The 22,267-nt window shown below is 35.9% G+C and overlaps 1 protein-coding gene across 8 annotated transcripts in view; it reads left to right on the top strand.

The window, feature by feature from the left end:
- Positions 1–14,330: 14,330 nt before the first annotated feature.
- The window catches only part of LOC125226328 (microtubule-associated protein futsch-like), a 67,773-nt gene continuing 59,836 nt past the window's right edge, over positions 14,331–22,267 (top strand). For 6 of the 8 annotated variants that reach the window (XM_048130284.1, XM_048130282.1, XM_048130286.1 and 3 more), the window contains exons 1-4: positions 14,331–14,455; positions 14,958–15,095; positions 17,294–17,482; positions 17,905–17,988. In XM_048130284.1, the coding sequence (XP_047986241.1) occupies positions 14,431–14,455; positions 14,958–15,095; positions 17,294–17,482; positions 17,905–17,988 (436 nt within the window). In that variant the 5' untranslated portion in view covers positions 14,331–14,430. The remainder of the gene's footprint in view (positions 14,456–14,957; positions 15,096–17,293; positions 17,483–17,904; positions 17,989–22,267) is intronic. The other 2 variants (XM_048130281.1, XM_048130285.1) reach the window with 2 other exon arrangements.

Below are 22,267 nucleotides of genomic sequence, written 5' to 3'. Positions count from 1 at the left end.
CAACTGCAGTCAGCTGACGAGACGTGAAAACTCCGATCGGCGCCAGGTCTGAATGAATCCGCGTTGACGACTCCTTTCAATCAAAACGAAAATTTGATTAAACAGGTACCTAATTTAAATGATATTCTCAAGATTAAAAATAAATGTAATCCAGTCTGCAATGCGTGCACTTGTTTATATCGTTTAGTTAGACTACTCGTATTAATCTCCTCTACCCTCACGTTTCAACGTTGGAAATAAAATATTTATTTTTTCATACAATAATTTCAGAACATTTTGATACATAGTCATTTAATTTAGTGTGTGTCACATGGTAGCAAAATAACTTCTTTTCCATTTTGTAAATGGAATATTGATGAAATCCCAAAAAACGATTCGTGCTTAAAGTCATTACTATAAGCGGTCATAAAAATATGTGCTTGCCTGCAAGCTTGCCTGTAAATATCCAGGCTATGGTAAATTCCGACCCCACACCAGTAAAAAGGTACCTATAAAAGCAATGCACTTGTTTATTCCAAATTAGATGAAGTGACCTACGCAGTCCGTGTAATTAGTGACGGGCTAAGAATTTCACCACCCCCTTTCCTCCCGTGGGTGTCGTAGAATTATGTGCCTGCGGGTTGAGAGGCTGGTAACCCGTCACTTGTTAAGAGTGACACCGAAAATTCAGCGGTTTCATGTGCCCTGCTTACCCCTTAAGGAAATCCAGGAGTGAGTATGTACGTAAATTTTAAAACCACTATACTAGAGGTATATACCTAATATTTTTAAAGTTAGGAGTCGCGCTATATATCAATACTTTTGGAAGCTTAATGGTGACTACTGACTATATGGAAGTAATTAAATATGTATATCTATCTATATTAACGAAAAGAATCTCAAAAAGCAATGTACAGTCGAGGTCAAAAATACCTTTACAGTTGAGTGTTACAAAAATACCTTTACTAGGGAATGCAATCTCGTTCTCGCGAGATCTCTTTTGTACGAGATCTCGGTCATTTTAAGCGAGATTGATCTCGGCCGAAAAATCGACGAGATCTCGCGAGATCAACGAGATTGAACTCAAGCATAAAACGTCTTATTCAAAGCTCGCGAACTGATTCGACATGTTTCGTTCGCAAGTTTTAAGTGATTTATATGAACTATTATATCATTTGACTGAACTCGCCAACTCGTCAACTCAGTAGAGATCTATCTCTACATTCATCTCGCTTATTTCACTCAGTAATTTACTACTATCTCAATCAAATGTTCGGAATGACGAATGACAAATTCGGACTGTTTTGAAAGAATTCGGGGGGTGCCAGGGCATTTTGCGTGATTCGCCATTATAGTATTACATATGGCTCTGTGTATATAACCATCTATTTTACAAATTTAACGAACTTTCGTGCACAGTTTTGTTGGGTGTCGAGAGAACAGAAGCCTATACTAAGGCTGTTCTTTGTTAGGCAACCAATAACAATTTCCAATTTACACTCAAAAAATCAAGTCATTTTATTATATTTTTTTATTTCTTATTTAAATAGTCCCACCCTACTACTATCTATTATAATACGTTATTGTTATAAGTACATATATCTATTTTTGTTTTTAATTTCTATTTTAGTTTTATATTTAACTGTCGGGTTTAAGAAGCGTATTGTATTGGTAGTCTAATATTTTTATGTAATTTATTAGTAGTCAACTAGTCATAATTGAGTATAGTTAATGTTTTTGTGTGGGTAAATTTAATGATGGTACGGATAACCTTGAATTTTATAATGTTAATTTTTTATCCTTTGATAAAGCGATACATTGAGGAATTTTTAAGTAATCTCTACTGTTTGCGGTTGGCATGGTAACGAATTTGAATTTGGCGATTTTGGCACGCTTCGTTTTTTTACTCACTCGTGAATAATAATTTCATTTAATTTTCTTACATGACAAATAACAATCTATAACTTCAAAGTTTTTAAAAATAGACTGTGAGTTGTGAGGTACATAATTTATGTTAAACAAAGTAAAATACATAAAAAAAAATATGAAAAAATTGTCAAAAGAAATATTTGTTTCTTATTCATTGCTATATTGTGATTATTTACAAGAATAAACCTACAAACCAGCCAATCTCGCGAGATCTCGAAATTCGCGAGATCTCGCGAGATCGGCTTCATGAATTCCCGAGATCTCGCCCGGGCCCCAATCTCGTCGAGATTGCATTCCCTAACCTTTACATTTAAATAATTTTACACACTGCATGACAAAAATATGCTTCCAACAAACATGACAGATTCATCTTTTCACTTATCGCACCAAAGTTCAGTTTACAATCTGTCTTCCATAGAAACATTGTCACAAATTGTGACATAATAGTTTTACATTGCATGTTACAGAATAAGATTTCCTGTGAATGTGCCGTAAATATGTTTACATTTGCAGTAGCATTATAAACTTTACGTTCTTGCTTACTTTTCGTTTACTTACACCCTATTGCTACATACATATCATTATAGATTTCATTGGGATTTGATTCTTAATTTGAATAATGACAATCACCGAAAACAGTACCATACTGTCAAATAACCTATCTCTTTCATTCGTCGTGTTTGGCCTAGTTATTATCCTCTCGATGAGTTATTGATAATTGTGCAAAAAAGTACAGTTTGTAATAAAAGCCTGTACAGTCAGCGTCATAACCTTGGTAGCATTGGAATTAGCAGAGTTGGGTAAAAAAGGAATCGACTAACGATTAACGATTAAAATAAGACGATTATTTAGTTTAATCGATTGGAAAGGACAATTAATTAGTTGTAATCGAAGATCTTCGATTAACGTTAATCGCGAATAAATTAATCGTCGACTACTTTTGACGATTGATTTTTTTAATCGACTAATTAGTTGAATAAAAAGTAAATCGATTAATACCTATCTCTGATCCAGGCATGGCCTTTAATATTTCATATACTTACAGGATGTAAATCTAATAGGGGCGATTAAACAAACCACTTATGTAGACCATGTCAAGTAGCTACGGACCTGAACGGTTATTAACCCAGATACACCTAAAACTATTTTTTTGCTGACTCTGTATTGAGCTGTAGATATGTTTTTATATAGTTCAAATTTGAAAAAGGAACAGGCGGTGTTATAACACCTGGTCGGACCAAGTGGGTTAATACGAGGTGCCTTGCGTAGACGGCGGCGACCGCGCGGTAGCGATACATAGTGAGGTCTCTCCTCACTCTTACTACCACGAATTAACGATAGTGCTATCTCTGTCACTCTTTACTGTATGCGCGAAGTGCACATACCACGAGTATAGGTTTTCGGGGGTGCTGATTTCAAAATTAATGACCAATTTGGAATCTGATATTGCTGACTGTCACTTTGATACAAAAGTGTGTATGTGATCTCGATAAGAGCGTGAGAGAAAGGGGGAAAAGCCGAATAGTTAACTGATTTTAATCGCACTGTAAGGTCGGAGAAATTTCTAAGATCCAGGATTTAATAATGCCACGCACAATTGTTAGCTATCTGACGTATGTGAGGTTCTTATTTCTTGTGACCTTGAATGTGAAAACTATAACAAAGAGTTTTTAATTTATGTCTTTTATATCCATATGAATGAGTTAAAAAAAACACTATTCTGCATTGGAAACCAGTTTACAAAACAGAATATTTTTTCTTGATTAGAAAGCGGCCGAAGGGGCAATACCACAGACTCGTTAAACCTATAAGAATAAGACCTTTTTTGGAGTCGATTATAAAGCCGATATTAATATTTATGACGATATGATGTCATTGTTCAAATTATGAACAGACCAATCAAATCTGTAAAGATGTTTATGTAGCAATAGGTGTAAGTAAAAGAAAAGTAAACTTGAACGTAAAGTTTATAATGTTACTGCAAATGTAAACATATTTACGGCACATTCACAGGAAATCTTATTCTGTAACATGCAATGTAAACCTATTATGTCACAATTTGTGACAATGTTTCTTGGAAGACAGATTGTAAACTGAACTTTGGTGCGATAAGTGAAAAGATGAATCTGTCATGTGTGTTGGAAGCATATTTTTGTCATGCAGTGTGTAAAATTATTTAAATGTAAAGTGTACAACGTGAATCGAAACATTTTCAGAAGTCTAATTGACACATAAACATTGTTGCCTAGAAACCACAATCTTACGCAATGAGGTTTTAATAAATATATGTTATGTACATTATGTAAATACACACATTGCAGAATGTTGCGGCGCGTCGGCGGCGGCCGACCATGAAATGGCAGTCGGACTGCACTAGGCGCCGTGCTAATTCACCGTCGCGGCCTAATCCACGCTTTCACAGGAACGTTACATTTGCGAACAGAGATGTTAATGATTTGAAATACAAATACAAAATACCTATTTTTAGGGTTCCTACCAAAAAAGGTACAACAGGAACCCTTATGGTGCGACTCTGTCCGTCTGTCTGTCCGTCTGTCACATTGTTAAATATCTCGAGAACCACTTATTATGCTATCGATATGAAATTTGGAATAGTTATAAACATTGTGAACCTCTACAAGTTGAAAGTATTTTTTTTTTAATTAATTCATATAAATGATAGAAAATGGCCAAAATGAAAGGGGGGCAAACTGAAAATTTCAAGTAACTAGGTCAAGTGGGGTATCGTTAGAAAGAGCTCAAATTGTACATATCAAAACTATTTTTTATAATTTTTTGGTTGTGGAAAAAAAATGTTTTTTGAAGGAAAATGTAAAAAAAAATACCGTTCCCCCCCCCTTATCTCCGAAGTCTACCAATATAAATTTACAAAATTTTCACCAAACATGGCTATTATAATGAATATTCCAGGAAAAATAAAATCGTATATGTATCTTGAAAACTTTTTGTTTTATTTATAAAAAACCTTTCAGATTTACATTTTCAAGATTTACATTTTTAACAAAATAACAATGAAATTACCTGCTTTCAAATAGAAGCAAAATGGTTAAAATCGGTTCACGTAATAAACAATTATTCCATAAAAATCATCTTCCATACTAGCTCGCGCGCATTAGTTTACTCAATTTGCCGATAGATGTCGCTGTACGTTGAACGCTCATTTCTTACATCGCGTTTTTCATGATATAATGAGGTCGGTTCAGGAGCGTCCTTGCGACATGTCGTAAGTCATAAACTATTGAAGTCGAATAGTCTTCATTTTATTTGGACGTTGTCTAACAATAAAATTGTATATTAAAATATTACTTGTTATGTGGGAAATTGAGTCTTGAGGGATTTAGTAAAATCTGTAGAGTTCTATGAATAACATTTTGATGATTCAACTATTGAAAGTTTGTGCGCAATGTCCTTTTTGTGGGGGCCCATCTTGTGGGTGAGCGAATCCGACTAGCCCAGTATTTAGTCCATCACTTGACCGGATTCCATTTTTAGTTTTAGTCCTAAATCCCTCGTCATTTCATTTTAGGGACTCTCCATTCCGTTGATGTTCTTGTTATGTGGGAAATTGAGTCTACTAGTCTATGAATAACATCAACAGCTCTCTGTTCTCTCGGAAAAAGATAAGGTAAAGCAGTTTTTAAAAAAACTTCTTTATTTTAAATTAGATGAAGATAAATAATCTAAATATACATACATTGCAGAAACAATCAGCCTGCGCGTCGGCGGATTTCCATTTACTACGATCCTGACAAACCACTATCTAAATATACGTATTGCAGAAACTAGCCGCGCGTCGGCGGCCGACCGTGAAATTGCAGTCGGACTGAGGCCTAATCCACGCTTTCAGCAGGTTACATTTGCGAATATGATAATCAACTCAAAACATAGCTCTGGAATTTATACGTGAAGGTGAAAAAGTGGGTACAGTCTGCCAAAAAATTAGAAATTAATAATTTTTAAGAAAAAAAACCGCCGCCTTTGGGGTTCTGGTGAAAACTACTTGCGAATATTGGATTATGTAGAAATGTGTAGGTATTTTTTAAAACTGCTTTTAATGCTTTAATTATTTGACGGCAACGCAAATAAATATACGCATACCGTTAAGGTTTGAGGAGTTTCCTCAATCCCTCATGAATCCGATTATAAGAAATCGAAGCTTGACAAAATTTGACTTGAAAACTCAATATTCTTAACAAACATAACTAAATAAATGTCACTGTTCTGGACGTAAGTGCATGCTGTTCTTATAAAAATACCAAAATCACTATAAGCGTGCCGTTCAGATTTGAGGAGTTCGGTTCTGACCATCATCAGCAGTTCCACTGCACCAAATGTCACTGTTATGGACGTAAGTGCATGCTGTTCTTATGAAATTCCATAGTCACTATAAGTGTGCCGTTCAGATTTGAGGAGTTCGGTTCTGACCATCATCAGCAGTTCCACTGCACCAAATGTCACTGTTCTGGAGATAAGTGCATGCTGTTCTTATAAAAATACCAAAGTCACTATAAGCGTTCCGTTCAGATTTGAGGAGTTCCGTTCTGACCATCATCAGCAGTTCCACTGCACCAAATGTCACTGTTCCGTACGTAAATGCATGTTGCCAAAAAAAACACAAAAATCACCATAAGTGTGCCTTTCAGATTTGAGGAGTTCCCTCGATTTCTCCAGGATCCCATCATCAGAACTGGGTTCTGAGAAAAATGGGACCAATCTGTATGCATATACATTCATCAAAAATTTTTTTTTCAAAATCGGTCCAGTAACGACTGAGATATCGTGGAACAAACAAAAAAATAAATAAACATACAGACGAATTGAGAACCTTTCTTCCTTGAGAGATTTGAGGCGGCGGTTAAAAAAAAATCCTCCTCCTAATCAAATATTGTGAAAAAAGGGGACGACGCTACGATGTCGCCACTCTTTAATTGTTGATCCACTTATAGGTAATTGTATACTGGAACGTCATAGTTTAACTATGCTTAACTATTACTTGTCCAGTATAAAATGAGTTAGAAGAGGATCAACGCTATGCAGCCTGCGGCATTCTTATTATTTATATTTACTAAATAATTTCGTCTAAAATGGGTACTGTGGCCATCATTAACTGTTTGTTTCAGTTTTGTCTGGCTTGTCACTCGTTGCGGTCGTAACATGCAGACGTATTGTTTTTTAGGGTCCCCGCGCAATCCAAATTAGCATACTTGTTTTACATAGATACACTTTGTGATCCGTCAACACTTCAACTGGTCAGCTAGCTTAGCAAGATGGTAAACTATCTTATACTTTAGGTACGCGTACCTATAGTATCAGGACCTTCTGAGCTAGAGAAGGGCAAACGATTCTTCGGATCAATAAGAAGATCCTCAAGATGGGAGCATGCGAATGAAATGGCAAATATTAGATTGAAACATACGCCAACATAGAGTATTCTAAAATGTCAAAAACTCACTGTAGAGGTCATTGGAGACAGCAATAGCCGTATTTATGCCGGTGACTGTACTATATGGACGTTGCCTCAGTGAAAAACTTCACAGTAATTCGTTCACATTGGGCTCAAGACACGTTATAAGTAATATTGATTATCCCTTTCAAAAGAAAATAAAGTACTTGGTTAACTTTATGAATAGCGAGCTCAGCCTTGTACACTGTGTACCTATGTATACCTATACCATTTTATATGTGGAACCCTTGAAGCATGAAACAGCTCTTCTTCACATTTTTTTAATGAGACACATGTACCATAGGAGGATTAACTTCGAAAAAGCGTCTACAAAGTAGTACAGAGTCCGTAAGCCGCTTTGCACAAAAACCTTAAATTGGAATTAGCGTGGGAATAAAAGGAACATAGAAAAGACACTTCCATTCTAAGCTATTATGCGAAAAATGTCGTGAGATAAGAGTATCAATTGGACGGTATTGGCGGCAGACAGAGGGATGGTGACAAGGTGATAATTATAGATATCGAAAGAACTAATTATAATTTAATTCAATTGTGAGAAGTATTCACACATTAAGTCTTATGACCTATTAATGTCGATGTCGCATGTCGCATCCCAATAGTCTTCTTTTGTCACATACACAACACGTACCTACCTACATACATAATAGTCCCTCTACATCTCGAAAATAGAGCTCTTCGGGTTGAACAGAACGAAAAGGGTTAAATGTTTTATTTCGCGAAAAGGTTGATTTCGGTCACCGCTGTACCCCTAGCTGCCTATTGTCAAGCGACCCGCATTGTCCGCGAAAAAGTTTTGTTTCCTACCACAAAGACACACAAAAATTTACGACAGTTTCCTAGCAATTTCATGATTAATCTGGCCAGACTTCGTAATTGGGCGTTTTCCAAATTAAATATTTGAGTCAAATTTCGCTGTCCTACAACTTTAGCCTAACTTTTTTCCATGAAAAAATGCCATGAGAGAAATATTGTCTATATAAAAAGTATAAAGCAAGTAATTATCTATTTAGTCATAGTAAATAAAATGTTTCAAAACCTACATGAAAGAAAAACAAATACTAAAACCAAAAAAAAAGTACGAATTTTTGGGTGTCCCATGCATACCTCGCGAACTTTGGAGCAAAATATTTGTATATTCTGTCTCCTTCTGGCCCAGACATGGCTGTTATTTTGATAAGATCTTTTATGCCCAAGTGAATTATAACGTTATTACTTAGCTTGTAGAGTACAAAATTAAACAAATTTTAATTTATTTGTTGTCCTTCAATATCGGCGTTGTGGAATTTTCCGTATACGTCACGGTGTTTTTAACAATTTGGTAAAAATAAAATACCAAGGGATTATACCGCTATTTCGGTTTATTTCCTAGCTCGCATACCTACGTCACGTCCATTACGCCACATCACAAAACGTGTTGTATAAGGGAACCCAAAAACGTGACGTATGGAACAAAAAAGCATGGTTTACATGCCGGTGGCTTTGAACAAATACGCTATGGCTGATTCTGATCCTTTATGGGTAATTCCGAGCCTTTAACATTGGTTTTTGACAATTCAAAGCTTATTGTGCATGTATGCATGATTTTTCCATTAAGAATAAAAGTAGCATGAAACGTATTGTTAAAAACACCTACATCAATACATACCAACTAGCTGATTAATAACTACCGGCAACATTTTAAATCTTTTCTCACCATCGATGGATCTTTTGCCATTGGAATAAGGTTCACAACTTGATCAAGTTGTAATAAGGTTTCTGTATGTAACCTGTCCAGCTATATGTCAGTAAAATTCAAGAGTTACCTATTCACACGTGTATCATACTATGTTTTTCAGTACATTTGTTTTTTTGATGAGACACGCACAGTGCTCTTAACCGCACTAGGGAGGTAAATTAGCACCATGTGTACTAATTTATTTTTTTTATTTTGTTCATCTAACAAGAACACCAAATTTAAAATATTGTGATTTCAACTTTCACAAGTTTTTTGTTTAAAATTCCAATGCCTTAGTTTTTTTTTTAAATTTCTAACTTCTGAAAACTACTATACACCTGTGCGATAGAAATTATTAAGAAACGGGCTTTGTGTGTTCGATATGCGATTGACATGTCATAGTTTTGACACTTTACTTAGTGTTAGTTAATTGTAAGCCCGTTTCTCTGCAACAATCGAAGTTAACATCTATCGCAGATGTAGGGTTTTTTTTCTAGACAAAAAAAATACGAATAAAAAAAAACTAACTTTGCCATTCGGTTTCTTATACACTTAACTATACGCCGACGTTAACGGAATTCAATAAAAACATGGTGTACACATAATACCTACTGAGGGCAATTCCACCCTCCGTTGTTCTCATATTTGCAATTTATCTATAACGGCGGGAAAACTTCAAGCTCGTGCCAGAATTTTACCGAAAGCAAGTTTACTTATTGTATGAAAGATTCTAAAGCCAACTTTCATTCATTAATTATGCAAGGTATTCGCAGGGATAAGTTGTGCATCATGGAGCAGAGAGCTATAATTTCAAAGTTTAAACTCGTACACAACGCAGAAAATCTAACTTTGATAATTTAAAGTCTGAAAGTTATTACATAGTTTATTTTGGAAAGTCCTTTAAAGCCTGCTGAAAATTGTTACTGGTCTTGATATTTTATCCGGGGTTGACCCTGATTTGTAAGCGTTTTATTAGGACGGTCGGGCGCACAATCAGTGACACATCTGCGCTGTAAAGGATGACTCACGCTACACACCGTACCAAGTCTTCAACGAGCCGTTGACTTGCCGGACGTCAAACTGGCCGGACGATTCACATTCACCGCTACGGTCGTAGCGCTACGTCGTAGGTGATTATTATGGAGGTACATAGTTAAGTACCTATTCCTGATGAGCTACTTCCCTATATGTATACAGGATGAAATAAAAACCGGCCAAGAGCGTGTCAGGCTACGCTCAGTGTAGGGTTCCGTAGTTTCCCGTATTTTTCTCAAGAACTTTTCAAACCTATCAAGTTAAAAACAATTTTCCTAGAAAGTCTTTATAAAGTTCTACTTTTGTGATTTTTTTCATATTTTTTAAACTTATGATTCAAAAGTTAGACGGGGGGGAAACATTTTTTTAAACTTTTGGAGCGATTATTTCCGAAAATATTAACAATATATAAAAATCCCTATTCATTTTTAAATACCTATCCAACAATATATTACACGTTAGGGTTGGAAAGAAAAAATCACTAGGGATTTACGTGTAGGGGGGGGTACCTTAATAAAACATTTTTTTCCACTTTTTATTTTACCCCTTTGTCGGCGTGATTGATATACATATTGGTAGGTACCAAATTTCAGCTTTCTAGTGCTAACGGTCACTGAGATTATCCGCGGACGGACGGACGGACGGACGGACAGACATGGCGAAACTATAAGGGTTCCTAGTTGACTACGGAACCCTAAAAAGGACCGTTCAAACTTTGCATAGTGATTTTCGAGGTCATAATGAACAACTTTTATTATGGGACCAATGCTGAAATCGCGAAAAAAAATTGGCTATTCCATAGAAATGAGCGGCATCATGACAGTCGAAATGTATGAAACAGCCAAATTTTTGTCGCGACTCAGCATTGATCCCATAATAAAAAATGTTCATCATGACCTCAAAAGTCACTACTTATGCAAAGTTTGAACGGTCCTTTTTGTTTCACCGTGTATGTACCTACAGACCTACACTTATGGTCACCTTAAAAGGATGAGTGAATATCGGGCAGTCAAAAGAGCCTATTTGGGAAGACCGAATGGACGCCATCCTGCTGGTCACCCAAAATATCGTTGGGCGGATAGAGTGGAGGTTGACCTCCATGAGCTCGGCGTCGGCGAAAGCTCGCGATTCAACGGGTTTGATCTTCCGCGGAAAATCTGGTGTCGCTTGAACAGGCTGAGAACCGGTCATGGCCGCTGCAAATCAGTCACACACAAATGGGGTTGGACGGATTCACCACTCTGTGAATGCGGAGAGGAAGAACAGACTACTGAATATATCATCCAACGCTGCCCAGTCCACTCATACCCCGAACCTGCTGAAGGACACCGGACCTGGTTGCCTGGCTTAGCAACCTCAAGGCTATATACACTCTGATTGCTTTTAGATATAATTTTCCATACGATTAAATAAATAAATGCCAACATTGGTCATCGTTTAGCTACAGTACCCGGATTGTATCGGACCGAGCGCCGGACGTACGCAAGTCCTTAATCGAACCTAAAACTTTCGCTACGTCCTAGAGTTCCTAGACGATACCGGAAACTGGGTATGTACAATATGTACATTTCACTATTGACGCGTGTGCGTGTGTGTGTGTGTGTGTGTGGCGCTGATTGTGACAAATACATGTCCAACAATAATGCTGAGCGGCGGCCGTTGGAACTAATTAGACATCATAAACTTTTTTTATAGAAAAGCCCACCCACCAAATGAGGGCAGCACCAGTCGTGCACGTAGCGAATAAACTTATATACGGTCTCCCATAGGCAACATTCAATACCAACAGCGCAGCGGCCAACGTTAAACCACCCGAATTGCATCGGACCGAACGCCGGACGTAACGTCAATCGTATCGGGTTCGGAATAGCGTATCGCGAGTCCTTAATCAAACCCAACGGGGCCAAGGGACAGTCTCGGCGGCGCAGACGGATGTCCCCGGGAGAGAAATGCCCTAACGTCGTTGAGCGTAATTTCCGAAGAGGGTCATCAGGAACTTCAGGAAGATATAATGCCATTTCTCTACCCTTGATGTCTTTTTAAGTGCGGACCCACTTAACCCTAACGCGGGGCATAGGCTGTTGCTTATTCGACATTACAGAATGATACATTTTTTAAGCATATTACAAAGTTAATGCCAAATCATTTCTAGAAGCCCAACTATTACTTCAGGCTCGCTTGTTGTTTCTAAGTTTCCGTAGCTAAAATGGCTAAGTTATATTTTGACCACATTTGAAAATAGTATGATATAGAGGTTGCTAAATAAAATAGTTTTTTGATTCAATAAATAAGTAGAGATAATCGCTCTCAAAGCTGGAAATATCTACAGCTACGGAACCCTACCACTCGTCCACTCGTGTCCAACACTTTTCGATTCGATTTTAGAATATTTTTAAAATGTCGTTTAAATATGAACCTATAGACAGCCAAATTAAGGATATTTTAAGATCCATACGTATCAATTTTAATGAATACTGCTGCTGATTTAAAAAAAACGGTCAAGTGCGAGTCGGACTCGCTCACCGAAGCGAAGGGTTCCGTACAAACTTTCAATCGTTGAATCATCAAAATGTTATTCATATAAACTCTACAGACTTGACTAAAACCCTCAAGACTCAATTTCCCACATAACAAGTAATATTTTAAATTACAATTTTATTGTTAGACAACGTCCAAATCAAATCAAGACTATTCGACTTCGATAGTTTACGACTTACGACATGTCGCAAGGACGCTCCTGAACCGACCTCATTATATCAGGAAAAACGCGATGTAGGGAATGAGCGTTCAACGTACAGCGACATCTATCGGCAAATTGAGTAAACTAATGCGCGCGAGTTAGTATGGAAGATCATTTTTATGGGATAATTGTTTATTGCGTGAACCGATTTTAACCATTTTGCATCTATTTGAAAGCAGGAAATTTCATTGTTATTTTGCTAAAAAATACTGGTACAATAAACACTCGCAAGGGTGTCGAAATTGGAAATGTAAATCTGAAAGGTGTTTTTATAAATAAAAATAAAGTTTTCAAGATACGTGTACGATTTTAATATTTATTATAATAGCCATGTTTGGTGAAAATTGTATAAATTCATGTTGGTAAACTTCGGAGATAAGGGGGGAGACGGTATTTTTTTTTACATTTTCCTTCAAAAAACATTTTTGTTCCACAACCAAAAAATTATAAAAAATAGTTTTGATATGTAACCTACAGTTTAAAAAAGCTCTTTCTAACGAAACCCCACTTGACCTAGTTACTTGAAATTTACAGTTTGCCCCCCTTTTATTTTGGCCATTTTCTGTAATTAATATTAATAAATTTAAAAAAATTATACTTTCAATTTATAGAGGTTAACGATGTTGTCGATGTTCATAAGTATTCCAAATTTCAAAGTGATAGCATAAGTAGTTCTCGAGATATTTAATATAATGTGACAGACAGATAGACAGACAGACAGACGGACAGAGCGGCGCCATAAGGGTTCCTTTTGTACCTTTTTGGTACGGAACCCTAAAAATAAGACTGAAAAATATGTAATACTTAGGTACCTATATACCCTTATAGGTAATAAAGCCATATCCGCACTTATATCGTAATGTGCTAAACATTACGAAATAAGTGTTGACAAGAGGAAATTCGAAACGAGTGGCGATAAATTAAAACACGACCGAATGGAGTGTTTTAAATATACACGAGTTACGAATTCCCTCTTCGCACGTGTATCGTAATTACGACTTTTTCAGTACAGATGGCCATCCGAAGTTTCGACCTGATATACAATGAACCACTTCTCGCACTAGTGCGGAGAAAAAACACCATTTGTACTGAAAAAAAAACCTTCTTGCTTGTGAAAATTAAATACTAAGGTAACATTTATTGCTCGTATATTAAAATTACACTTACCTACATGTAGAACTTTTGTTCTTGCATGTACATCACAGTAGCGACATCTTGGTTCGACCATCGCAACTATTTGACAACTGGGAACAGCTGAGCGTGGCCCAGCCAGCCGTCGCGCAGCTCATCTGTTTTCTTTTATCGTGTCAAAACTACGATCAAACGGTTTCCGCCAATCATGGTGCAGCATTTGAAGTCACGCACTTGTGTGATTGGGCATAATACGTCACGCTTTGGAATAAATTTTAGCGTCCTGCATCCCCTCTTTTCAATCTTCTATGCAGCATTCCGATTTGAAATCAGTTGGTTCGTTTGCACGTGTTTGGAGATCGGCTTAAAAGAAGATATTTAAGTATAATTAACAGCTAATAAGTGTTTATTTGCACCATGGAAGAAGACGTTGGCGTTAAAGGTACGTATCTTTGATCTATGTGACAACAATACTGTTGAGACTTACCTTGAACATGCGTGGTTTATCCGTCATTTGCAGACTTCAACGACGCACGCTTTTCTTTTGCGTAGTTTAACTATAGTAAATAGATATTAAATCGGATCACCAGGTGTTTAGACTAGAAACCACTCGAATAACAAACCATCTCTTTCAGTGCCTGTCCTCTAACAAAACGCATTATCAAAAATTTGAATACTTTTCATGGTTAAAAAATAGTTTATCATTTACTATGAAGTGTAATAAAATCCTGAACAACAAAACTAATTCCGTCTTGAAGATTTTGTAACGATGTTCTCAAGAATTACTAAGCCAGTTAATGAATTCAAGGTTGCTAAAAAATAAAAAAACAAATGATTTCTGTAGGCAGCTCCATTTAAATTCAATTGAAATATTATTGTGTTAGTTAGAGACTTCTTTAGAATGGGTTCCTTGTAATATTTCCTAAATATTTAAATTATTCTAGGAACAGTAACAAGACTGAGGCGCCGGCTATCTGTGGAACAATCTGAAGATGGTGGGTCCCCAGCACCCTCTACACCAACCAAGAAGCGTGGGGGGAGACTGGCAGCCAAACCACAACTGGATCTCATTGATGAAAATGGTAAGTTAGCCTATAGCTACCAACTCTCTGGTTAAGGCAGCCTATAAAAAAATAAATAGTTATCTTTAGTTTTTATTTGTTGTTGAATGTCCTAAGGGACCCCATAGGTACATAGGGCCTCCATAAGATCTTTCAACGCGTTTCTATCTTGAGCCACCGCCTTGGCCTTGTTCTAGCTCAGTCCATTTTATTTGGAAAATCTAAAATATTTTTGGTTTCATATAGTCAACTGGAGACTAGAGATTACATGTAGATATGTACTTTAATGACTAGTGTGGGGACTAATTACGAACCTATTTGGGTAATTCCATGATAATTTGTGTTACATTTAGAACACAAAGTTGTCAAACAAAGGTTACTTGTGGCTTGATTCATACTTAAATAGCATTTTTTGCTAGTGCACCAGGTAGTACAGTTAAATCTCATTAAACTAAAGTGGAAATTATTTGAAACATAACCATTTAATAGCCTCAGTACACTAAAATGAGGTGGTAACTTTTGTTACAGAAATTAGACATGGGTTTTTAAAGCATATTGGTTTACAAATTTTCTTGTAACTTAAATCATGTCAGTCAAGAGTTAAGGTATGTTTATGTAGTTAAAAGGAGTCTTAATATTTTTCCATTATGAAAATAAACATGCAAAACATTGGTAACTTGTGTTTCAAGAAAGCAGTAACTTTTGTTACATCCGAATGAAACATACTTTTTTTTAGTTAGTGATCAAAATATGAAGTAAAAGTTACAGAAGTAAAAAAAATACAGGATTCATTGTTTTTTAGGGATGTGAAAGAAGGTTATATTATTTTCCTCAAAAAGATATTCAGTTTTTAATATTTTTTTTAATATTGTTATTTCAGAATTTTTCCAAAAATGTCAGCTACTTTTTATAATTAGTTAAAATAATTGAATATAATGTGAGTCTTAATTAGTTTAGTTTATGCACATATCTAAAAAAAAGCACGCATTTCAAACTTTAAAAAATACTTACTATAGGTTATTAAAAAAAAAAATTGGTTCAAGTAACGTCTAGAACCAAAGAACATTACCCCATGACCAGGTTTTTAAAATTCTGACTTCAAAGTATTCAATTTTTTTCGCTCTCTGCCATGGAATTACCCACTTGCTTTTACTTTACTTGTGGTGTTGTGAAGCATGGCCGTAGGGATAGTGATACATTGATAATATAAAGGTGTAGAGAGAAGAGAACACTGGTAAAAACAGCTCTTGCTATTATACACGTTAAACTTTCGTGAGACATATTCAAATAATTAATGAGTCCACGGAGTTTAGCCGATGTGTGAACTCCTATATGCTTGAAGAGGGCCCTCCGAATTGGCCCGAAACATGTCGCAGCAATAGCGATATAATAACGTGAGTACAACCGTAGGTTCATTAATTAGCTCTTGCTATTCATGGCAAAGTTAAACCAATTTCTCAATGAGTTTTATCTGAAATATCCCGGGTAATAATTATAAGTTTACTTTACCTTGTGCCATTCTAAGAAGACCAAATTTAAGTTCTGAAACCTATCACATAGATAAGGCAATTCATTTTATTCATAATGAAGTGAGCTGATAACACATTATCAATGGTTTTAATGTTATTGACGCCTAACTGAAACTTGCTGTTATTTTGAATAGTTTTGATTTAATGAACTTTTAATACTGAATAAAACAATTATTTTTCTTATTTACACAAAAAAAAATCATTTTAACAAATTGAACATTTTATTAATGAAATTTAAACATGTGGTATCAAAACAACACAACATCTTACTTAGATTAGGTATTTATAATTGCAAATTTTGAAATTTAACTTGTATTCAAGCTTATCTCCAATCATTGTTATTATCATTCTGTCAATAGCTTAGTTTGTAAAAGAAGATACTTTCGGAAAATATACCTTTTTTATATACTACATCTGTGGCAAACAAGCATACGTTCCGCCTGATGGAAAGCGGTCACCGTAACCTCTGGACGCCTGCATCTCAAGAAGTGTCACATGCGCCTACACAACATAAAGGAGTGTACAAGTTCTAAGGAGGATTCGGGTTGCCGACGACTCAAAGGACAATAGACGGAACAAATCAGTTCCGTATGTCCCTCCGTCGCCAGCACACCGCACCCTCGTTGAGCTCTAGCAGCCTTACTCACCAGCAGGAACAAAAAAAGTAAAAGTTAACTCATAATTTTTCAGCCCAAGTGAGCAGTCCCAGAAAGACCAGAAGGAAGTCCCTAGCCACAGAGGCGGAAGAGAAGCCGGTCACACCATCGAGAAGGAGCACCAGGATTAAGTCCAACAGCAGCATTGTGTCAGAAACTCTGTCTGTTACCGCAACAGACTCTCCTCGGGCCAAGAGAGCTGCCCGGAGGAACTCACAAGCTGGTATGTTTTTATTTTGCATTCCTTGTAATGTTTTACAGCAAATGTTGTTATTATTCAAAATTAACTCCATATTATTAACACAAACATGCTAAGCAACCTAAAACCCGAATTGATTAAATCTAAAACAAAGCTGATTGTGACTGAGAATGCTGTGAGACCATTACTTTTTTTAAATAATTTGTTAATTTCATCTGATCAATTCCTAATAATCAAACAAATTGTGTGACTATTTTACTTAACAGAGTGTAAAGTGACTGATGATTTGTAGTATTGGCCCTATACCACCATGTATAGCACCCCCCATACACCCCTGATGTTTTGCCACCATAGGCCTGGGCCTACTGTGCCTTAAAGCCAATCCACTACTGTGTGTATGTTATGTTTTTAATATACTAATTTCTATGTTACTAATTTAAATTCAGGCAGTGATAATGATGGCCCGGCAACTCCCGCCAGGCAGACTAGGAGAACTAGAAAAGATTCAGCTTCAAGTGTTGAGAACCTGGGTGAGTACTTATATTTTTTGGTGAAGAAAATATAGCAACTTAAATTTTTATGTAATGCTCAATCTACATTCCGCTTTTATTGTTTAGGTAGAAATTGATAGTGAGTTCAAAGATACGAAATAAATTATACAAATAATGCTTTTGTGATCATGCTATAAAAACTTATATTTCAAAAAAAATGTGACAAACATATTAATAATTACATCACAATATATACCAACAAGTTATCAAATAAAACCTATTCCAAGCAGCATCAACTTTATTTGTGAGATATAGGCAATATGAGTCCAAGCAAAATCTTACCGCACAAAACTTTTTGCGTTATTCTTTTCGGGGGAACGTGAAATGACGGCACAACACAAATACATATATGTATAGTTATGAAATGGCAAATTTTGCACACAGGGATCTGAGTTGGGCATTGTGCTCCGAAAGAGGAGAAATCACGCGGCAAACGTGCTATGTAGACGTGCCTGGACCGAAGCAAATGCGAGCGTTTTGCACCTGCCTTGGACTGCCGCACATTGGACGTTTGCCGCGTGAACTTGCCTTGCTCAAAGGTCCATTACGTACATTTTACGCTATGTTGTGGGTAGGCCAGAAACCCAAAATAAATGCGCATTCCACCTCGACTCCTTCCCTTGTATGAAAATCTGGAGCGACGCTGTATTTGCTGCTTCCCTAATGTGATCGCATTGTATCACAGGTTGGAGAAGAGGAGAGGATACAAAATTAGCTCTGAGTGAAAAACGAGAATTTGTTTGTTTTAGTCCATGGGCCAGCTGGTCCAATTTTGCCAAACGGTATAATTTGGGGGTACTAAGTTTCCTTTTTACAGCAGTTAGGTAGGCTTATAAGGATGTTAAAAAACCATGATTGCCATCTCAAAATGGTAGCTAAACAAAATGGCCGCCAATCCAAGATGGCGGATATTGAGTTTTAAAAAATCGACCATAACTCCAAAAGTATTGGTCCGATTTCATTTTTCTATTTTTTAAACGAAAGCTCTTTTTGTGTACTTAAATACTTGTCATATTCTATGTTTCGCTAAATTCAACCATTAGTTAGTAATTAACGAAAAATGTAAAAAAAATATTTTTTTCTAAGACTTTCTGACAAAAATCATGTTTCTACAAAATACCTTGCATATTCTAATAAATATTTAAATGCAGAAAAATACTGCCATTAATCACCTTTGATTTGATATATAAAAGATACAGATTTAATTTACAAAAACACATAGAGGCTTAAATTTAAAGCTGCCTTCGTAGAAATTCACCGTTGTGCATACAGTACTAAAAGCTTCAGGTTGGAGTGCATAGAGTACTAAAAGATGTGTGCAGTTAGGCTGCATACAGTACTAAAAGATGTTGTAGAGTACAAATATGCTATTTTTAGTTTATTTTAGCAATTGTACAATTATAATAATAGTATTGAACATGATAGTATCCATGAATTTGTGGGTATTCGATAGTACCTACTAGGATAAAATTTGTTTAGATACCATATGTGCAACACACCTCAATGATGAAAATTAAGTATTTAAGTGTACTAGGTATATGACGAACATGTGTCGAGACTGTCAAGATAGAACCATTAACCTTTTGACCGCCACGGACGGTCACGGTGGTCACCGTAAATTCTTGCCAAGGACGCCAACGATACGGACGCCAAATGCAATGAAATTGGGACTCCGTAATGCCTAATTTCGCTCATATATTCGCGAATTCGCAATGCAATTCTGTTTCGATTGTGCTTGGGAGACGGAATACTCCGTCATCATCTTGCGTTTAAGAGGGGGTCGTACGAAATCCTCGAAAAGTGCATTCGGCGTTTAACAAATGCTGCTCACATTTCTAAATTAAATGAAATAAAATAAATGTAGTTATTATCTTAAAGAGTGTGTCTACAACTTTTGACTATTCAGAATCTCTAATTATTAAAGGTATAATAAATAAACCCACCCAAAGTTGACCTAAAATGAGAAAAATGTATGTCGCCGTTTAGTAAACTTTGTTAAAAAAATTCAATACTTTAGTTATAACATTAAGTGATTCTAAAAGCCAGATAAATGGACTAGAAGTTTTGAGGTTTTTTATATTTTTCCTCTCAAAGGCAACAAAGAAATTTTACCTTAAATTTAAACTATCGTAAAATTTCCATACATTCGCCATTGCTGTCAGAATTCTCCTTTCGATTAGATGCCGTGAGCGGCTCATCGGAGGCAGACGTGTCGCCGGTCGCTCCGCGTTGACAATTAAATTTGACAAATATTTTGACAGAAAATAGTGTACGTACACGAAAAACTATACCAGTGTAAAACTGTGCTCAAAATAAATAGGGTAAATCAAATATGTCAGGTGGAGATCCAATCTCATTTAAAATTTAAAGGTGCATGGTTTGTGCATAAAAAATAAATAAAAATATATCACATTATTAAAGAAAATAACGAACACAACCGAATGAGTATAAATGATTTCATTCTAGTTCGGTTAAATTGAAAAAAGTTTCATGTTTTGTTTTACTCATTGGAATACATTTTCATTACGCTGGTATTAACAGTACGTCATTTTAAAAATATATATGACAGTACCTACGTCAAATTTTGTCAACCAAACTTCACAGGTTGTATGTAAACAATTATAATTTAATTTATTCATACATATTCAGATACGTATTAATCGATTCTTACTTAGAATAGAAAAAAGGGGAATGCGAGCGGGTATAGGTATAGTGCTTCTGGTTCAAATTTAATTGTGTATATAAAAAAAATACTCAATTTCATTAAAGATTTACTCTGTGCATACCGCGAACACGTAACCGTAAGTTGAAAACAATAATAATTATAAATCACCTAAATACATCGTTGTTTACAAAGCGCTTGTTTTGAATGGCACTTCTCCACTCAACTAGATCAAATATTCATGGAACACCAGCTGGTGACCAGCATACATGACTATGAACAGTCGTGCAAAAATATCTGATTTTCTATAGTGAGCCATAAGTATATGACGACATGCTTGCATGCATTTGTGATGCTCCGTGACCGGCAAAAACATCGTCTCTCTTTCTAGCGTCTCGCGAGCGTATAGCGTCGGGCCAACTGTATGGAAAAAGACGCCGCGTCAGCGCGGCTTAGCCATACAGTTGGCCCGACGCTACGATCGCAAGACGGTAGATGTGGGAGGATCCGCATACATATCTGATCGGGTCGCTTAAAAATATTTGATTCTTTATAAAAACCTAAATTACACTTTCACCTGCATAAATATCTATCCATTGTTAAAGCAAATATATATCTTACGGGCTAGAAATCATTAATATGTAATTAAAGTGCAATAATAAACCCTACCTGGTTGCCTTACAGCCGTAAATTGTATGAGGTGATTTGACAGTTCACGAAAACGGTATAGACTTGTGTCATTGGATATGTCTGTCTCATCTGTTCTTAAATTATGACTAGTAAACTTATTGCAAATCTAGTATCAGAAGCCTTTATAGGTACAAGCTTTTATTCAACTTGCCTTGTTAGTAGGTATGTTAGTTTGAGTCAAAACGTAGAAGCTAAATTTGACCCACTTTCCGGTTTCCAATTGAGCTGAAATTGTGCACACATATGTAAATCAAGTGACAATGTAATATTATGGTATCATGGAGCTAATCTGATGATGGAGCAGAAAGGTGATCATAGGAACTCTGTTATGAAACGTCGTATCCCCATTGAGTCAGGGGTTTTTAAAAATGTCTCGGAGAGCAATAAATATTTTTTTTGCAAAAAAAACTTATTATAAATTGGGAGGTGTAATTTTTTATTATCTCTTACATAGCATTTCGCAAATCGACCAAGAGCGCGTCAGTGTAGGGTTCCGTAGTTTCCGACATTTTACATAATGACAATTTAATAAATACCGTAATTTGGGGTGAAAAGGGTTCCGGGGGTATATAATGTTATTATATTTCTTGACATATTCCTTCTATTTTCCGCAATCAAAGTAGGAAAATAATATATTATGTTTTTTTATTATTATTGGTATATAGGACAACAGCCGTAAATATTCAACTTACATAGGTATTTTTACATAGTCTTAGGCCAATAACAGTTATCTGTTGAGTGAAAAGTACTTAGTTACTAAAAAAAATGTGTTACATATTTAAAATTACAGTGAAAATGTGCAAGCCACACATTTTTATTTATAGTTTCATGTCTGTCAAAGTTGTCGTTCAAATTTATTGGATTTTTACTCATTTTAATCGTTCATTATCCTTTTGAATGTGTATA

Source organism: Leguminivora glycinivorella, chromosome 5 (genome assembly GCF_023078275.1).
Source record: "Leguminivora glycinivorella isolate SPB_JAAS2020 chromosome 5, LegGlyc_1.1, whole genome shotgun sequence".
Taxonomy (NCBI): Eukaryota; Metazoa; Arthropoda; class Insecta; order Lepidoptera; family Tortricidae; genus Leguminivora; species Leguminivora glycinivorella.
Note: the sequence above shows the minus strand (reverse complement) of the source record. Positions and strands in the feature narration are given on the sequence as shown.